Source organism: Rutidosis leptorrhynchoides, chromosome 2, assembly GCF_046630445.1.
Source record: "Rutidosis leptorrhynchoides isolate AG116_Rl617_1_P2 chromosome 2, CSIRO_AGI_Rlap_v1, whole genome shotgun sequence".
NCBI lineage: Eukaryota > Viridiplantae > Streptophyta > Magnoliopsida > Asterales > Asteraceae > Rutidosis > Rutidosis leptorrhynchoides.
In genome coordinates this window covers 307,458,918-307,477,367 of record NC_092334.1, presented here as the reverse complement: position 1 = coordinate 307,477,367, position 18,450 = coordinate 307,458,918, and the positions used below count along the sequence as shown (strand labels likewise).

The 18,450-nt window shown below is 36.9% G+C and overlaps 2 protein-coding genes across 2 annotated transcripts; one reads left to right on the top strand and one right to left on the bottom strand.

Annotated features, from left to right (window-relative positions):
• Nucleotides 1–3,839: 3,839 nt before the first annotated feature.
• Nucleotides 3,840–7,709, top strand: LOC139891832 (filament-like plant protein 7). The gene is made up of 5 exons (XM_071874841.1): nucleotides 3,840–4,216; nucleotides 4,487–4,631; nucleotides 4,715–6,671; nucleotides 6,919–6,979; nucleotides 7,084–7,709. Exons 1-5 carry the CDS (start codon nucleotides 4,127–4,129, stop codon nucleotides 7,543–7,545), a joined length of 2,715 nt encoding a protein of 904 aa, XP_071730942.1. The 5' UTR covers nucleotides 3,840–4,126; the 3' UTR covers nucleotides 7,546–7,709.
• Nucleotides 7,710–10,889: 3,180 nt separating this feature from the next.
• LOC139891831 (tRNA nucleotidyltransferase cca2-like) lies at nucleotides 10,890–17,732 on the bottom strand. The gene is given in 4 exon segments (XM_071874840.1): nucleotides 10,890–11,449; nucleotides 11,451–11,519; nucleotides 16,546–17,582; nucleotides 17,585–17,732. Coding segments are annotated over 4 exon segments (1,686 nt in total). The 5' UTR covers nucleotides 17,724–17,732; the 3' UTR covers nucleotides 10,890–11,008.
• Nucleotides 17,733–18,450: the final 718 nt, after the last annotated feature.

The following is an 18,450-nucleotide window of genomic DNA, read 5'->3' as shown; positions in this document are numbered from 1 at the left end:
ATTTGTTCAATTAAACAATAAAAGTGGTTGTTGCATTAGAAACATGTGGAGATAACGAGGTTTGGATATATATATATATATATATATATATATATATATATATATATATATATATATATATATATATATATATATATATATATATATATATATATATATATATATATATATATATATATATATATATATTGTGCCGGTATTGCAATCCGTGTGCCATTCTATAAGGACTAAACCAATGGTTGTGTTTTAGGGCATTATCCTCAATGGGATGAAGATCATTTGATTTATTTTGTTGGGCATTCGGCTGTAGCACACGTGATATGGATTTTGCACCAGATGTTAACGAGGTTAGTTTTTGTTACAAATTGAATTCAACATCTTTATTTTAGAGGAGGTTTCTAGGTCATCACATTCACTTATAAGTTTTAATAAAATTTATGTAACTGTTCTTTACTTTTATGTGAAGTTTTGTAAAGATTGAGTTTTATATATTTTGAAATTTCTCTGAAGTGATACTCTTTTTTTATCCATAAGGTAGAGATATAGATTTAATTTATGATGTTATATAGTTTTATAATATTTTGATTAAGACGTTCGAGTTAGGATTTTAATTAGTACTTCATATGCATGAAAGTGGTACAGTACATCTATAACTAATGGTTAATAAGGGGGGGGGGGGAATATGCAGGTTTAATGTAACATCATTGTTGGAGAGGCCAAGGGATACACATGTAAATCTTGAATGAAACCCGAATAGCTGTGTCATAGGTGTTATACTAATGGTTATTTTTTACTAAAAATCTTGGGTTTGATGTTGTTGTTATGGGAAGATTGGTTATCATATACTTTTATGCGGTTGTACGGATGCTAAGTATACATTTTTGTATGATAGTTCATTCTGTAAGTTTAATTTTTTGGAAGACATAACATTAGAACAAACATATACATTACCGAGTAGTACTTCTAATATTGGTTTTTTATGATTGCATCATATTTGTACGGGTTAGTACCCTCATTCATATACTATTTTCTGCTCTAAGTACCTGACCCATTTCGCAGGCAATTGTCCATCAATATTGGGATTCAAGTATTTGTTCTCAATGCCTGCACCCTTCTCAAATTTTACATTTAATAATTTTTCTATTTTGATTGGCATTGGTACTCATTGGTATTCTGCAGGTCGCATCTCGGAAGGTACTTAACATTTTATATGCATAGAAGAACGTGTAGAAGGTCCAATATGTTTCAGAGAATCTGGACGCCATTTGTTTCGTTCTATCAGGCAAAAACTAAAACTTTAAAAATCACATATTGCTATTTATGTATATTAATGTAACATTCCGTGTTTGATTTTAAGTCTTAAAGTTAATATATTGTTTGTGAATATTGATCATGGGAAGGGGTGGCTAGATGGGTTGTTGAGTATAAAGTATATTCATATTGACGTAATCACTAATAGAGATGGATATAGCCTAATGGTATTGAACCTACTGTTGGGTTGTCCCGTAATAACTATAGTGTAATCATACTACACTTGGGTTCTTTTCTTTGTGTCTGAATCCGCTTCTTTATTGGTCGCTCCCGGACAACCAAATATTGGTGTTAATTCTACTGAAAGTCATCATGTTAATCTACAGCCAGTTAGAAGTGGTGAGGCTGATGGTGAGTATATTTGTTTTTAATTGTTTTGTATTTAACTGATTGTTTTCACTTATGGTATTTCATTTCTATTTGAATTCTCTTTAGTTTCTTATATTGTATATTGATGTTATTTGTTTTGTTTATTATAGGTGTAACTAAATATTATAAAAAGCTTGGTAATTGCGACCGGGTTTGTGAGTACTGTTCGGCCTCATTTTGGTTCTATGAACAGGTGAAAGTTAGCACTGCTAACCGCCGTCTACGTTATCATATATGCTGTGAGGATACAGTTCGATACTTATATGAAATTAACTTGTTGGGAATGACTTAGGTACAATTAACTCATGTGTTTCAGTCGGGAGGGCAAGCTAAGACTCATCAAGTTTGTTTCTTTTTCCTGTGTTAGGGTGATCGAATTGCTATTACTCTGAAGAATCAAATGAAAAAGAAGTATGGCATAATTATGCAATACCTTATCTAATGACTCATCAAGTTCATTTCTCATTCGTATGGCATAATTGTATGTACTCATCGCAATGTTTATGTGTTTGTAGAATTCCATATTTTGTGTTTAACATTTAGTTGGCATAACATTTTTACATATATAATTTCGTTGATTAAGAGTTGTCGTGCAACGCACGGGCTCTTAAAGGCTAGTTTCATTAAATTTCTCATTGATAAAATGATTTTTTTTAAGAAATAAGGGAAACAAAAAACTTATTGCTATAAATAACATGGGTTCACAATGCATGATTAGAGGAAACTTGCATAGTAAATTGTCGTCTCGATAGCTCGCAAAGAAAGTTAGAAACTTGAGCTTGAAAAGAAAATAATTCAAAAAATGAAGAAAGAAAATATAAATAAAATATATCACATTTGAATCTGCATTTGAGGATTTAATTACTTGAGATTTTATCTTTTATAAGAGAGCCAATGTATTTATTTACAAGAGATTTTCCTCCTTACAAAATAAATATACCGAGTAAATAAAATAAAAAGTTACAAACTTAGTGTTAAAGTTGATGACGTAAGCAATTGGAAATGCTGCAAATATACGTGTAAAAAGTAGGGTAACCTCATAGAGGCAATCGACCCGACCCGATTCGACTCTGTCACGTTGTCGTCTGATTTACTTCACTCACAGATCTCTATCTCTTTCTCCAATATATGTTGAAATCTGTGTGTGTATATATATATATATATATATATATATATATATATATATGTGTGTGTGTTACTGTGTAATGTATCGTACAGCTTGCAGCTTTCTCTCTCTTTCTGCAAAATTAGCCCTTCCTCATTTCATATCATTATCATCATCATCATTTACACTATCATTTATCATTTTTATCATTATCATTATTGGTAAGATCGCAACTTTCAACTTTTCATTTTTATTATTTATTTGTATAATAATAAGTAGGCGTATCTTGCTCTCAATATATCTCAATCAATGTGCATGTTTTTTTCTTATTCATTTCTACTTGTTATTTTATTTTATACTTCTGATTTTAGTTTTAGTTTTATTATCCTGGAAAATAATGATCGATAAATGAGCATTGTTTTTGGTGGTTATGATCATGAATGTTTTTGTTTAATCTATTTTGCTTTCATTACTGTGATTTCATTTTGTTAATTCATCAATTTTTAGTTGCTACTATTAAATTTGCTTTATTTGTAGTGTCCTGTAGTGCATTATTTATTCATTTTAATTTTTTGATAAAAACTGTATCGGGAGCTTTTAATTGATTCTTATTACTCTTTGAATCCAGTGTTTGATTGATAGTAATGATTATTCTAGTGTGATTTGGCTTCGAATTGCAGCTATTAAGATATAGGCGCATAGCATAAAGTTGAGTAATTATTACATAAGTATGTTATGGAACTGGTGCATAGGTAGGTGGTTGGGTATCAATTAATCACTTTCTAAGTTATAGCCAATAAGTGTATAACATAATAACCTGCTTTTTTCCTTTAGAAGTTAGACTATATAAGCACCCACCAAATCTACCCTTGGAAACGGTCACATGATTGAGTAAAAAAAACTCATCATCCTCTGTTTTATTACATGGTCAGGTTAATACCCTGCAGTAACTCCAAATAATTTCTTGCAAATTACTCTTTGACCAATAAAAAATGATGTTTAGTAACTCGTATTCGTGTATCGATCATTGAATTACAAAGGGCGAGTCAATGGACAAGCTGCTAAATATGGTGATGTAATATTCTAAGTCCTCTAAGTAAGTATTAGTTTCACATGTAATAGTTTGCCCAAATAACAGAAAAAGTATCATGCATCTTTGTGTTTTCTATGGTTAGGTTTGGTATATGTGACAACAAGCTTTGTGTTTTAACTAATTCTTTTTATGGTGTATTAGATCGTTAATTGACATTTATAATGAGTGTCGCATATGTATTGTGACAGGTTCCATGTGATCTAAGTTACCGTACGTTATACATAGCAGAAGAAGGGCTTTCTCTAGTAATGGATCATAAATCATGGCTTTGGAAGAAAAAATCAATTGAGAAAACTATGATTGCAGCAGACAAGTCCAACCGGGTGAATGAAGATGAGGTTCATAAATCTTCCTCTTTTTACGTTTCATACATACATTATTCAGCATAACAGGTTTATATTTAAAAAACTTGAACTTTTTTAGACTAATATTTCATATTTGTGTACTTGAAGTATCAACAATTTTAATCCAAGTGTTTATCGAAATAACAAATTAAATTATATTATTTTGAACCGAAATGAGTTCTATGATATATAAGCCAGTTTTGGGAGGTTAAATTAAGTGCTTATATTGTGGCCCAAAAAATCTAATATTACTCTTTTTTATAGTTGCAACGTGTTTTAAAATATGAAGCCGAATTGGAGAGGAATTTGAATATCACCAATGAGAAGCTGGCCTCAGCACTTGTTGAAATCAATGCTAAAGATGACGTGGCAAGAAAGCAGACAAACATCGCGCGAGAAGCCATTCAAGGTCATTTACTATCCATTCACTGTTACGTGATTATTCAATATTTAACTGTTAATTAATTTGACCAAACTATTTCTACCGTACAGGATGGGAGAAAGCAGAAGCTGAAGTTTTATCGCTAAAGCAAGAATTAGAGAAATCTACACGGGAAACAGTAGCCTGTGAGGAGAGATTATATAGTGTTGATGCTGCATTAAAGGAGTGTATGCAGCAGCTGCGTTTTGTTCAAGAAGAACAAGAAAAAAGGATTCACGATGCGGTGATGAAGACATCACGTGAATACGAAAAATCAATAATCGTTCTAGAAGAGAAGTTATCAGAGTCGAATAAACGACTCACAAAACTAAGTTCCGAGAATAATCAGTTGAACAAGGCTCTTTTAGTTAAAGAAAAAACAATCGATGAACTACATTTAGTAAAGAATCAATTAGATTCTGATTTAAGTGCTGTTATGAGTAGACTTGAGTCGATACAAAGAGACAACGGTTCGTTAAGTTACGAAGTCCGAGTGCTGGAGAAGGAACTTGAGATCAGAAATGAAGAACGAGATTTTAATCGACGAACTGCTGAGGTGTCACACAAACAACACCTGGAAAGTGTGAAAAAAATAGCAAAGTTGGAAACGGAAGTGCAAAGACTACGCCTGCTCGTTCGGAAACGGCTCCCGGGTCCTGCTGCCCTTGCGAAAATGAAGAATGAAGTTGAAATGCTTGGAAGAGATCATTCAGAAGCTTCTAGAAGAAGATCAAACCCGTTTCCGATTGCTTCAAAAGACTCTTCAGGGAAACAAATTGACTTTTTGACTGAGCAGTTGTGTTTGCTAGAAGAAGAGAACAGAGTTCTCAAGGAATTCATTAATCGAAAAACAAACGAACAGTCAAAAAGTCAAACACCTAGGAATTTCATTACATGTCAGGATTTTTCTGACGTTGGTAGTGATGAAAAGGCGAGTATGGCTGAATCGTGGACCCCATCTTGGAAGACGGTTGGAGCGTCTGACATTGGTTTGATGGACGATTTTGTCGAGATGGAAAAGTTGGCGATATTTTCTGTTGAGAAACCGTTTACATCATCTAATCTTGTATCAGAAAATCACTCTAATTGGCTCGAAAATATACTTAAAGCGATAATGGAACATTCTAGAATCACAAAAAGACATTCTAGAGACATAATCGAGGATATCACGGTTGCTCTGACGCAAAAAGGTGACCAAGATCCTCGTATATCTACTGATACAATCGATGCAAATGGCAACAAGTTGTTGAATTACGATATGAACGGATCAATACAGAAGCTAATTGAACTTATACAAGGGATTAAGTTGTCTATTAAGGATGATAATTCATCTCTGTACAAAACTGCAGATACACCTACCGGATACACAGTTCGTGTCCTTCAATGGAAGACGTCTGAAATCGGAGCGGTTTTGGAGACGTTTCTTCAAAGCTGTAATTGTTTGATTAATGGGAAGGCGGATTTGGAGAATTTTACTAAAGAGTTGACTTTGACTCTCGAATGGATCGTGAACCACTGTTTTTCACTTCAGGATGTTTCGAGTATGAGACATGAGATGGAGAAGCAGTTCGATTGGGATGAAACTCGAAGCGATATTGAAGGAGATAAGTTGCAGTTGTCGAATTCAGTAACAGCTTCACCTTGGAATGTTAGAAATAATTGTTTAATGAGTTCAGGAGAAGAAACTAAGAAACTGAAAGATGATTTGGAACAGAAATTAGAGTTGGAAGTTTCTAAAAGTGAGTCATTAATTAGTCGATTACAGGAATCGGAGAAGATAATTGAAGGTCTGCAAACGGAGGTTGAATCGTTAAAACAACAACAACAGTATATGATTAAGATTGAAGATGAAATGGAAGTAGAAATGAAAGTGAAAGAAGACCTTGATGAACAGCTCATTCAAGCCATTGGAGAATATAGTGAAGCCCGATTATTATCTACGTCTCTTAATGAACAACCAAGTAACAACAGTAGCTTTAGTGTAAAAATGGAGGACGGATATGTCTATGAACCTGCTTCACAAGAAAGGTAATAATAATCTACAGAACTCGGAATTACTCAGTCAAACTCGGTCAAATTTGGTCAAAGTCAAACTTGATCAACATCCTAGTACTCTCTGAGTTGCCGAGTCCTTAAAAAGTCCCGACCGGCTGAGTACTTCCCGAGTAGCAAATTTTGAAACCTTGACCTTCTCTTTTGATACCTTATATCATTCATCTAGTTCTAGATTTTTTTATTAAAATATGAATTTAAGATATAATTGCCATTATTTCAGTACGACAGAACGCGATATACAAGAGTGCAAGGTGGATGGTGATGAAAAAAGGCTTCAAAATGTAAGTTCCCATCCCCATTCGTTTTCAATTATGAGTTTATGACTTACATTCCTATCTCCAATTTTTGTGTGTGTTACAATTTAGTAATTAAGTTTTATATACAGGAGCGCGAAATAATTGCAGCTTCAGAAAAGTTAGCAGAGTGCCAAGAAACCATTTTAAACTTAGGGAAACAGTTAAAGGCATTGGCTTCACCTAAAAACGCATCTGTTCCCGAACGACAAATTTCTAGCCCGGCCCATGAAGCACCAAAATCGCCCGTACATGGAAAAACAAACCATCCGCGAATATCTCTACTTGACAAAATGATGGCTGAGGATGGCACACGAGCAAATTTCCAAACTAGTAAAACTAAAGAGATTACACGTACGGTGACATCACCGGTTGTCACGGATGGTAATACTAATGATGTGAAGTCGCCACTGAGGTTTTTAAGTGTAAACGGAATTAAACGTCAAGAAGATGAAGAAGCTTTAGTTGAGTTTTTGTCGATTGTACCTGCTGAGAAGAAGAAAACTGGAATGCTGAGGAAATTGCTATGGAGAAAGAAAAAAAGTAGCAAGTGAATGATATGAAGTTTGTTGTTGAGCATATAAGGTTGCTTTTAGTTGTGTGGGAATAATGTGATTTGCTTTTGATTTAGATCCTTAATTAGAAAAAGAGTGAAAAAAGGATTTTTGTGCTAATGTGATGTATATATATAACTGTAAGCTAAATAACTGGGATTTGATTTTGGATGAAGATTTTTAAACATTTATGGATGCACTAATGAATGTTACACTCGAACAAGATGCTTTATTGATTCATTGTATGAGAAATACTGAAACAACCAGAGCTATGGTCTTTGGTCTTGTTGGTCATGTGGTACAAGTAAAACGAAAAACACTTTAAGATCTGCAGTGAGGAAAAATGACAAGTATGGATCTTTATTTCTGCATCATCTGCCCTTCAAACTCTACCTTGTGTATAAACCCACACTACTGACCCGCCCCATATCCCTTTAACTGACTGATATGCCAAATTGTCACCTCTACTTGTAATAAGTATATAAAGAATTATATCATAACTGGAGTTATGGTTAGTCTGTTTACTTCATATTAAGATATTCATTTAATGGAATGTGTAAAGTATGGTAATCATATTTCTATATTATTATTCAAACTTCTCTTTCCATAACAATGGTAAAATGGTAAAGTGTTACTATTTTATTGCATATTGCAATTGCAATATAGCATACACAAGACAGTCATAAATACGTGCTAAGGTGTATTGCACTGCTCTGTATACTTTATATATATATGCAAAAACTGTTTCGTACTTGTGATTTTCTCATTTGGTCAGGCAGGTTATTTTGTACCCAAGTAGGAGAATTCAGATGTAGCATCAGGTTATTTTGGTTTCTTTGTTCATAACTTTAATTTTACACTATTTAACATTATACCTTTTTTCTCCAAAGAATTTGTTGATTTATATATACATAGTTCTATTAGATAGAAAGAGCCTTAATGAAAAATCTTCTCCGGTTGATACGGTGTCTGATGGATCGGTTACTTCTGGATGTACGGTGTTTGTCGGTAGACTGGAAAAGTGTACCCATGAAATGCATAGTAGCCTGTTTGGGAACGAAGGGGAATTACAGAAATTAAATTCTGGAACGCAAGAAGATATGCTTTTGTGACGTAATCTACACCTGAGTTTGCACGGGCTGCTGTTACTAAAGGTTTTTTTGGTCGAGCAATTTATGTCGGGTGGCCAAAGAACCGTGCTTCTTCCAGAACGAAGGTTCTCATGTAACCAAAAACGCGCATATTTTAATCTCGAACCAAACCAATTGGTGGGGGCTCGATCGAGGTGTGATTCTTGTTGATAAAATGCCACTTGAGGTGTCGAAGTTGAGGTGTTTTCTGCTAAAACACAAGATCTCGGTTTCTTCCGTTTGTAATTCGGGCACTTATGGTACCATTGTTCATTGTCAGGATGCTGGTGGTTATGATAGATTAATTGGTTCCTCGACCGAGCCAGACTTTGTTTTGACAGTACCGTTAGCAAATAAAGCAAGAGGCTCTTTTAGATATGTGTGGTTGGAGATTCGAGGTGTTCCATTTGCCTTTCTGTCGGACAAAAATGCTTCGGTGATTGCTAACCACTTCGGAGAGGTGGTATTTGTTGCCAACATTTCTTCTTCATTTGGAAATGCTGGTGCCTTTTTTGTTTTTGTCGAAACAAGATCCGCGAAACATATTCACGAGTTATTAGAGATAGCCTTGATTGAGTCAAATGTTTGTCTTAATACCAATGTATGGGTTAATGAATTGAACGATCCGATCTTGTTGAATCATATGCTTTATGGTGGAACATCCTCGGAGTGGATCGCTTCTTTGAATCGAGATCTCCTGGTACAAGCGGAAATTGAATTAAACGAACTATCTAATATTGATGGTGAGAAAGAAGTCGAAGGTGTTGCTGTTGGTGGTGTGATTGATGACGTGATTGATGAAGTGCTGTGGGATGGGGTTAATCAAGATAGACAAGAGGTTGCTTCAGGTAAGGTGTTGTTGCGGTCGTCTTTAGTAGATCAAGATGTTGTGGGGGGGGGGGGGGGGGGGGGGGGGTGTTACTTTGGGTCAGGTTAGTTCATGTCCGGTTTCGGTGTCTGGGTGTGATGTTGCTGTCACGAGCAATATGGGTGGTTCACATTTGGTTTCGGGTACGATAAACAGTTTGGGGGATTCTCTTTCGGCTTGGGGTATGGTCTTATGGCTAACGGGTTGGGAGATGCAAATCTTGAAGATAATGGTTACGATTTGAATCTTAATCGTGGGCAAAAGTTTAAAGGGAATAAATCGTTTGTGGTTAGTTCGAGGGATGGGCTTGGTGTGAAATCGAGTGTTTATGACGTTCATTATACGGAGATTGATATGGCACTTGAAGGTCAAGGGTTCGTCAAATAAAAAAGGAAATTGAATGAGACCGTGAGTGGTGTTACGAGGTCAAATGCTTCTCGATCGATTGGGTTGGAAACGAGATGCTTGTTAGATAATTTGTCTTATGTTGCTACGGGTAATAGTAACGGTAGGATGCATTGTATTTGTTCGGAAGCGAAGTGCAAAGGTTTTTGTCGGGGTTGGTTCACACATTCGAGTAAATTTCGTGGACAAGGGGTGAAGAGATATGGTTCTAAAGCTAAAAGATAAGGAAAAGAAGAAGATGGCGTCGGATTTTTCATTTGGTTTACGGGATTACGATGATGATGATGATGATGGAGATGGGAGTGCGTTTCAAAATTCGTCTAAGGATGCTCAAGCGGACGGGTCTTGTAAGTGGTCTTACGTGGGCATCGGATCCGAACGTTAGTTAGGAAAAGGGGTTTTTTTCGAGGAGTTTAAAATACACGGTTTCAATCCTCCTCTGACGGATACTATTACACGTGATGGGACCGGAAACGGTTCGACTTTTTCGTTCAAGGCTATAGCGGACAATGGTGTCGTTAGCAACAACACTGACAGCAAGGTCGGTTAATGGGGTTTGGCTTTGTTCGTTAGCTAGTAGTGGTCTTCATTGTTAATTTTTCCTTATAGGTAGTAGATTGTATGTTGTGTTGTTTTGTTGGCTCTCGACGACGTTCGACGACGTTCGAGTTTAGTTACCTATAGTTTCGGTTTTGTTGTTAGGGTTAGTTTGCTGCTGTCGAGCTCTGTTCGTGTTCGCTTCTTGTATCTTGTTTGTCTTTTTCTTTTTTCGAGAAAAAGATTTGTTATATAATTTTCTTTTTTTCCAAAAAAAAAAAAAAAATTGAAAGAGCCTTGTGTCTTATTGGCTCAAGCATAAAAAAAGTACGTAGTATTTTTCTGCACTTTTGACACCAGACCTTGGCCATTACTGTTCACTTTGTCTGCAAATGTCTTTTTATTTTCAATAGTAAGATGCAAATACATGCAAACAGTATTTAATCCTTCAACTATATTTCTACTCACCGCTATGAAAAACCTACAAAATCTCCTTATAGCCGTTTTAAGTTCTACCACTTCTTTATTGCATTTGCTTTCTCATCCAACTAACACATTCATCAGCACTTCCCGAAGGATAAGCAAGTTGCCATTGTATCAGTTTCCGTTGCCATTCGCTAACAACCGGTCCTCCTTTTTCAACCCCCAAAACCCTAATTATATCCTTACCATTAACCAAAGGCTTAACTTCCCAAACTTTATCCAAACCCAACTTCAATATTTCTTCCTCAACTTCCTTAAAAACTTCACTTCTTTTATCAAAAGAATCATTCTTGTACAAAGGTGTGCATAGCATCAGTGCAGCCCCCCATAAATCCTTTATTTCCCTCAGAAGCAAACCTAACAAGATTCGTTTTTTCAACCAATCAGGAACATCAATAACCTCTGTTTCCCAACTGACTTCACAAGTTCGCATATCTTCTTCATTTGACAATATGAAAGGGATCAAACACAAAAACTTGTCAAACTGCATTGTGCACCCTAATGACATCTTCAGCATCACTAACTTTCAACTTGAGGGAATTTTTAAATATGTAGTAATCACTTGTACAGTATAATAGAGAAACTAATGTGAACTTTTTATTTGATAAATATAATCCAGGAAAAAACTGATCATCAAACAACCCAAAGGAATGTTTAAATATTAGGAAAACAAGGTAACTTATTAAAGAAATAAATCCATCAGAATAGGAAAAGATTTCTTCCAGAATTTTCTGCCTCTTGATTTTCCTTTGCTGTCCTGGAAAGTCACATTCAATATTTAAGGTCCAACTGACCATCTTCCAGCTGGTAATGCTCTAAAAATTCTTGCAGGCCCAATACCTTCTTGGGCCGACGCTGGTAAACCTTGGCCCACCTTTGATCTGCACCTTTACTAGACGATCCTGCATCATTCCCTCCTTCGTCGGAAAGACTCGTCCACGAGTCTAAGTCATCGTCACGTTCATCAATATACGGGGACAAATCAGCAACATTGAAAGTGGCCGACACATTGTAATGGCCTGGTAGCTCAATCTTATATGCATTATCATTAACACGGGTTAACACCCGAAAGGGACCATCCGCCCGAGGTTTTAACTTTCCGAAACGTCCTGCAGGAAACCGCTCTTTGCGAAGATGGATCCATACAAGATCCCCAACATTATAAACAACTTTTTTCCGATGTTTGTCCACACGAGATTTATATGCATTATTTTGGCGGATTATTTTATCACGCACCTGCTCATGCAAATTCTTTACATTAGCCGCATGTTCTAAACCTTCTGTACTTGGTACATCACGCACCGGCTCAGGATGAAAGTCAAGTGGGGTAGCCGGATTCATGCCATACACAATCTCAAACGGAATTTTCCCCGTAGTACGATTAGTGGACCGATTGTACGCAAATTCTGCCTGGGGTAATACGAGATCCCATTGCTTCGGATGGTCTCCAACTAAACTTCTCAAAAGATTACCCAAGCTACGATTAACAACCTCCGTTTGACCATCCGTTTGCGGGTGATGTGAGCTACTAAATTGCAACTTTGACCCAACTCGCGCCCATAATGTTCGCCAAAAGTGACTTACAAATTTTACATCTCGATCAGACGTCAAAGTCTTCGGTATACCATGTAAACGAACAATCTCTGAGAAATAAAGCCGAGCAATCTGACTTGCATCAAATGTTTTTACACAAGCAATAAAATGGGCCATCTTGGAAAACCTGTCAACAACTACCATCACGGAATCCTTTTGTCGTTGAGTACGGGGCAGACCGAGAACAAAGTCGAGACTAATATCTTCCCATGGTCGGAGAGGTACTGGTAACGGCATGTACAAGCCCGAATTGTTACTTTATGTTTTTGCAATATGACAAACACGACATCGGGCGACTACTCGGTTAACATCGCGCTCCATATGCGGCCAATAAAAATTAGGCTTGAGAAGTAGAAAAGTTTTGTTCATGCCAAAGTGGCCCCCCAGACTTCCTGCATGCCCTTCAAGAATCACCATTTCTCTAACAGATCCACTTGGAACACAAATTCTAGTCCCCTTGAACAAATACCCATTATTAATATTAAACAGTGGGTGAGAACCCTTAGTACATGTTACCCATAAATCTTTAAAGTCACGATCTGTTGCATACATAGACTTCCAAGAGTCAAAACCGCAAACCTGGATACGCATAGTGGAAATCAATGAATAGCGCCTACTAAGGGCGTCTGCGACTTGATTTTGAGCTCCCGCTTTGTGCTGAATAACGAATGAATATGCTTGTAATGATTCTACCCATTTCGCGTGTCTAGCGCTTAATTTATGTTGCCCCTGTATGTATTTTAAAGCTTCATGATCAGAGTAAAGGACAAACTCAGCGGGTAATAAGTAATGCCTCCACACTTCAAGGCATCTAACAATAGCATAAAATTCGCGATCGTAAGTTGAATATCGTCGTCGGGCATCATTTAGTTTCTCACTAAAGAAAGCAACAGGTCGCTTATTTTGGCTTAAAACCCCTCCAATCCCAACTCCGGATGCATCATATTCAACATGAAAAACTTCCTCGAAATTGGGTAATGCGAGCACGGGTGCTTGAGTTACCTTATCTTTTAAATCATTAAAAGCTGCTGTAGCCGCATCGTTCCATGTATATCTCCCACCTTTCATGCATTCTGTAACAGGAGCAATTATAATACTAAAGTTCTTTATGAAACGTCGGTAAAAAGAAGCTAACCCGTGAAAACTGCGTATATCGTGGAGGGTTGTCGGGATTGGCCAATTCAGAATAGCCTCAATCTTGCCTTCATCCATGCGTATACCCTTGCCCGACACAACGTACCCGAGGAATCTCACTTCTGATGTCAGGAAGTGACATTTTTTACCATTTGCATAAAGTTTCTGATCCCTCAATGTGTTAAATACTTGCTTAAGATGAGACAAGTGCTGCTCAGTTGAGGAACTATATATGAGGATATCGTCAAAGTACACAACAACGAATTTTCCAATAAAAGGCTTGAAGACCTGATTCATCAACCTCATAAACGTACTTGGTGCGTTGGATAACCCAAATGGAATAACCATCCATTCATATAACCCGTCCCGAGTCTTAAAAGCCGTCTTCCACTCATCTCCTGGTCGCATTCTTATTTGGTGGTAGCCACTCCTCAAGTCAATTTTAGAAAACACAATAGCGCCGTGTAACTGATCCAATAAGTCATCGAACCTAGGAATTGGAAAACGGTACTTAATAGTAATCTTGTTAACCGCTCTACTGTCGATACACATCCTAAAAGCTCCACCTTGTTTAGGAACCAGAAGTGCCGGAACGGCACAAGGACTCATACTTTCTCGAATTAACCCTTTCGCCAATAACTCAGAAACTTGCTTTTGTAGTTCTTCGTATTCTGCCGGGTTCATCCTATATGCAGGTTTATTCGGTATTGACGAACCTGGGATCAAGTCAATGCAATGTTGCACATCGCGCATTATCGGCAATCCAGGAGGAATTTCTTCGGGTATAACATCTGCAAATTGCCGTAGGAGTGGCTTAACTTGGTCAGGCACCTTATCTGCAACTTCATGTATTTCTGCAACAACCAATGCAAAAATCAAAGGTGCTAATTTGACCGTGTGCTCAAACTCGGATCGACTTAAAAATAATGTATCTGCTTCTGGTGGTTGTTTCCGATGATCCCAGGGGACCAGTGTTACCTGCACACCATCTTTACAAAAAGTGTAAGTGTTTTTAAAACCATCATGTTTCGTTCGTCGATCAAATTGCCATGGTCGACCTAAAAGAAGGTGACACGCATCCATGGGAATAACTTCACACCATACTTCATCTTTGTATTTTTTCCCGATTGAGAATTTAACAAGACACCTTTTCGTCACCTTTATGCGGTTTCCTTTCTTTAACCAAGTCAACTGATATGGTTCAGGATGATCTTCTGCCTTTAGACCCAACTTTTCCACCATCTCATTTGACACCACGTTCTCACAACTACCACCATCAATAATCATATTACATACCTTTCCCTCGGCGGTGACCCGAGTTCGAAAAATATTATTTCGTAACCAAGCATGTTCATCAGTTGTAGGTACGGGGATAGCATTCAAAGCTCGATGCACGACTAACGCTTCTCCTTGATCCGGGTAGACTAACTCCTCCTGATCTAGTTTCGTGTCCCCTTCATCTTCTTCTGTATCATACTTTGGTTCGTCATGATCGTCCTGCGTGGTAAAGGTGCGTTGGTTTGGGCAGTCACGTGAGTAATGACCCATTCCATTACACTTAAAACATCGAGGAGCCCAGATGTTATTACCATTATTATTGGGACCAGCACTAGACGATGGTTGTTCTCGTTTTCCTTTATCTAACGTTACTGGACCAGCCTTGTTAACTGGTGGAAATCGTGAAAAAGGAGCTCGAGTTTTGCCTCTGATTAACTGTTTCTCAACTTTTAAAGCTAGCTTACAAACATCATTAAACGACCAAAATGGTTGTAAAGTTACCACGTTCGAAATTTCGGGATTTAAGGCTCCCAAAAATCTTGTAATCAACTGCTCTTCTTCTTCATTTGAATCACACCGAATACGTAGCTTATCGAACTCCCTAATCAATTCTTCAACACTTAAGGACTTTTGTTGAAGTGCATGGTACTCCAAGAATGCTTCCTGTCGATAGTTTCCTGGTAGAAATTTGTTTTTTAACAACTTCTTCATCTTTTCCCACGTCTCGATTTTTGATTTCCCCGCTAAAGCTCGATTCTTTTTAACATTATCCCACCACAAAGAAGCATGCTTTCTCAACTTTATTGCGACTACCTTGACCTTCAAGTGCTCGGGAACGTCACGCAAGTCAAAGATGCGTTCCACCGTACTTAGCCAGTCAAGAAAATCATCTGGTTGCAAGACACCCGTAAACTCAGGAATCTCAATCTTTACTCCCAAGTTCCGTAGGGGATCATCACGATTACCCCTTTGGAATCCTCTCGGCGCATTGGCGAAAGGATTCGTATCAGACAGATCACTGGAGCGATCAGAATCACTCCCCACAAAGTCATGATCACGATTAAACTCTAGTTCAGCAATTCTTCTATTCAACCGATCAATTTCAGCATCCCTTGGATCATCTTCGTTGCCTCAATGGGCATTTCTACGAAGTGGTACTCGATGGTAACCTCCACGATGCATTCTTTCGGTTGCAACCTGCGCTCGTGATACCAAATAATCACTTGTACAGTATAATAGAGAAACTAATGTGAACTTTTTATTTGATAAATATAATCCAGGAAAAAACTGATCATCAAACAACCCAAAGGAATGTTTAAATATTAGGAAAACAAGGTAACTTATTAAAGAAATAAATCCACCAGAATAGGAAAAGATTTCTTCCAGAATTTTCTGCCTCTTGATTTTCCTTTGCTGTCCTGGAAAGTCACATTCAATATTTAAGATCCAACTGACCATCTTCCAGCTGGTAATGCTCTAAAAATTCTTGCAGGCCCAATACCTTCTTGGGCCGACGCTGGTAAACCTTAGCCCACCTTTGATCTGCACCTTTACTAGACGATCCTGCATCATGTAGTTCACAACATGTACCTTTTTCTTTTTGTTATCGATGTAAATGGTTTTACGAAGTGGAACGAACAACGAAGCATACAAACACAGCCTCCTCTGTTCATCACTATAAGTACATTCAATTTCTTGCATCTGTCTCCAAGCGACACCCATAAATTCAACACAATTCTTATCATGCTCTTTTGATATAACCGGGTCACAATTTGGGGGTAGAGCAAAAACGACCCAAAACAACCCCAACTCACATATGTAAGCCAAGGCTTTAGTGGGGTGGGTCCCACTTACCATAAGATCAACCTCATGACCGATTCGTTCTCTGCTGATTTTGTTCGCAGCGGCAGTTTTCACATCTTCGTCTGCAGCTGCAATCTTCAACTCTTCGACCATTTTAAACTCGAACCGTGCAGTAAAACGAATCGCTCTCAAAACTCTTAACGGGTCATCCAAGAATGTCTCTTTTGGAGGTAAAGGGGTTACAATTTTTCCAGATTTTAGATCGTCTAAACCTCTTCCTGTAAAATCTTCAACTGAGGATGTATTAATGTTATAAAACAAACTGTTAATAGTTAAATCCCTTCGATACGCATCTTGTTCTGCAGAACCAAATTTCATAGTTGGAATTCTACTGTTTTCAGTGTAATCTTCGGATCTCAAATTTACAAAATCAATCCAGACATCAAAAAGATGCATCCTTGCGGTTTCCAAATGCTTCGATTGATCAGGATTACTCTGAATAACACCAATTCCTTGTGTTTTTTCTCCGTTAGATACCAAATACTCGTTTACTTTTTCACAAAACTCGCGTCCCAACATATCATCAAGAGCAATATCGATATCATAGCACTCTTTCCCCAAAAGCTTGTCACGTACCCACCCACCAGCAACACGAAGCTTGGTTTCAAGACTAAAATGATGAACAACTTGAAGCAATCGATCGAATATCAGCTTTTCTTTATCGGTTAGATCAACGTTTTCCTTAACCATAACTGGTGACACAGATCCATTTGTGTTCGACATTGAGCTGCAACACCCGTACAACACCTTGGAAATTGAAATATCGAGTTCTTAAATTTAATAGTGTTTTTGAGAACGGGATTAAGGGACTTCCCAGTGAAGGTAGATGTCAAAACCGACCCATGAAACCATCTTAATTGCATTATTTTGTCACTAATCCTAGCCATAAACAAACCACATTTACAACAACAACAAAACCCAATAACACAATGAGTGGTGTATGGGGAGGTGAGATGTAGACAATCCTTCCCCTATCCGAGAATAGAAACAAGTCCTTTCTCTACCCAGAAAGTAGAGAAAGTCATCCCTCTCTCTATTTGACTAATAAAGAGATTGCTTCCGAGTGAACCTCCGGCCAATGAGTAAAAAGTTTTTTTTTTTTAGTATAAAAAAATTAAAATAGAAATAAAAATAAAAATAAAAATAAAATTGAGACGCCATGAAAATGGTAGAATCAAATTTTCATGGGTTTTAAAACCAGCCTGGGATTCACTTTAGGCTCTAAACGGCAGTCAAGACGCCAATAAATCGACGCTTGTTGTTGGCCCAAAAATAGAGCCAAGTAGTAGTAGTAGTAGTAGTAGTAGTAGTAGATAGTAATAGTAATAGTAATAGTAATAGTAACAGTAATAGTAAAAGGAGTGACGGTAAGGAGTAATAATAATAATAATAAGAGTACTATAGTAGAGGTAGTAGTAATATAATAATAATAATAATAATAATAATAATAATAATAATAATAATAATAATAATAATAATAATAATAATAATAATAAAAATAATAATAATGCTAATAATAATAATACAGATACTACAAAAATTAATAATAGTAAGAGATAGTAAATAAAAATAATAGTAATATTAATAATATCAAATTACTACAACTAATACTAA

Bases quoted from the DNA above. Each gene is read 5' to 3' on its own strand.
- LOC139891832 (XM_071874841.1), top strand. From the start codon at position 4,127: ATGGATCATAAATCATGGCTTTGGAAGAAAAAATCAATTGAGAAAACT. The intron at 6,672-6,918 runs GTAATAATAATC...CCATTATTTCAG, and splicing joins GAACCTGCTTCACAAGAAAG to TACGACAGAACGCGATATAC. The intron at 6,980-7,083 runs GTAAGTTCCCAT...TTTTATATACAG, and splicing joins ATGAAAAAAGGCTTCAAAAT to GAGCGCGAAATAATTGCAGC.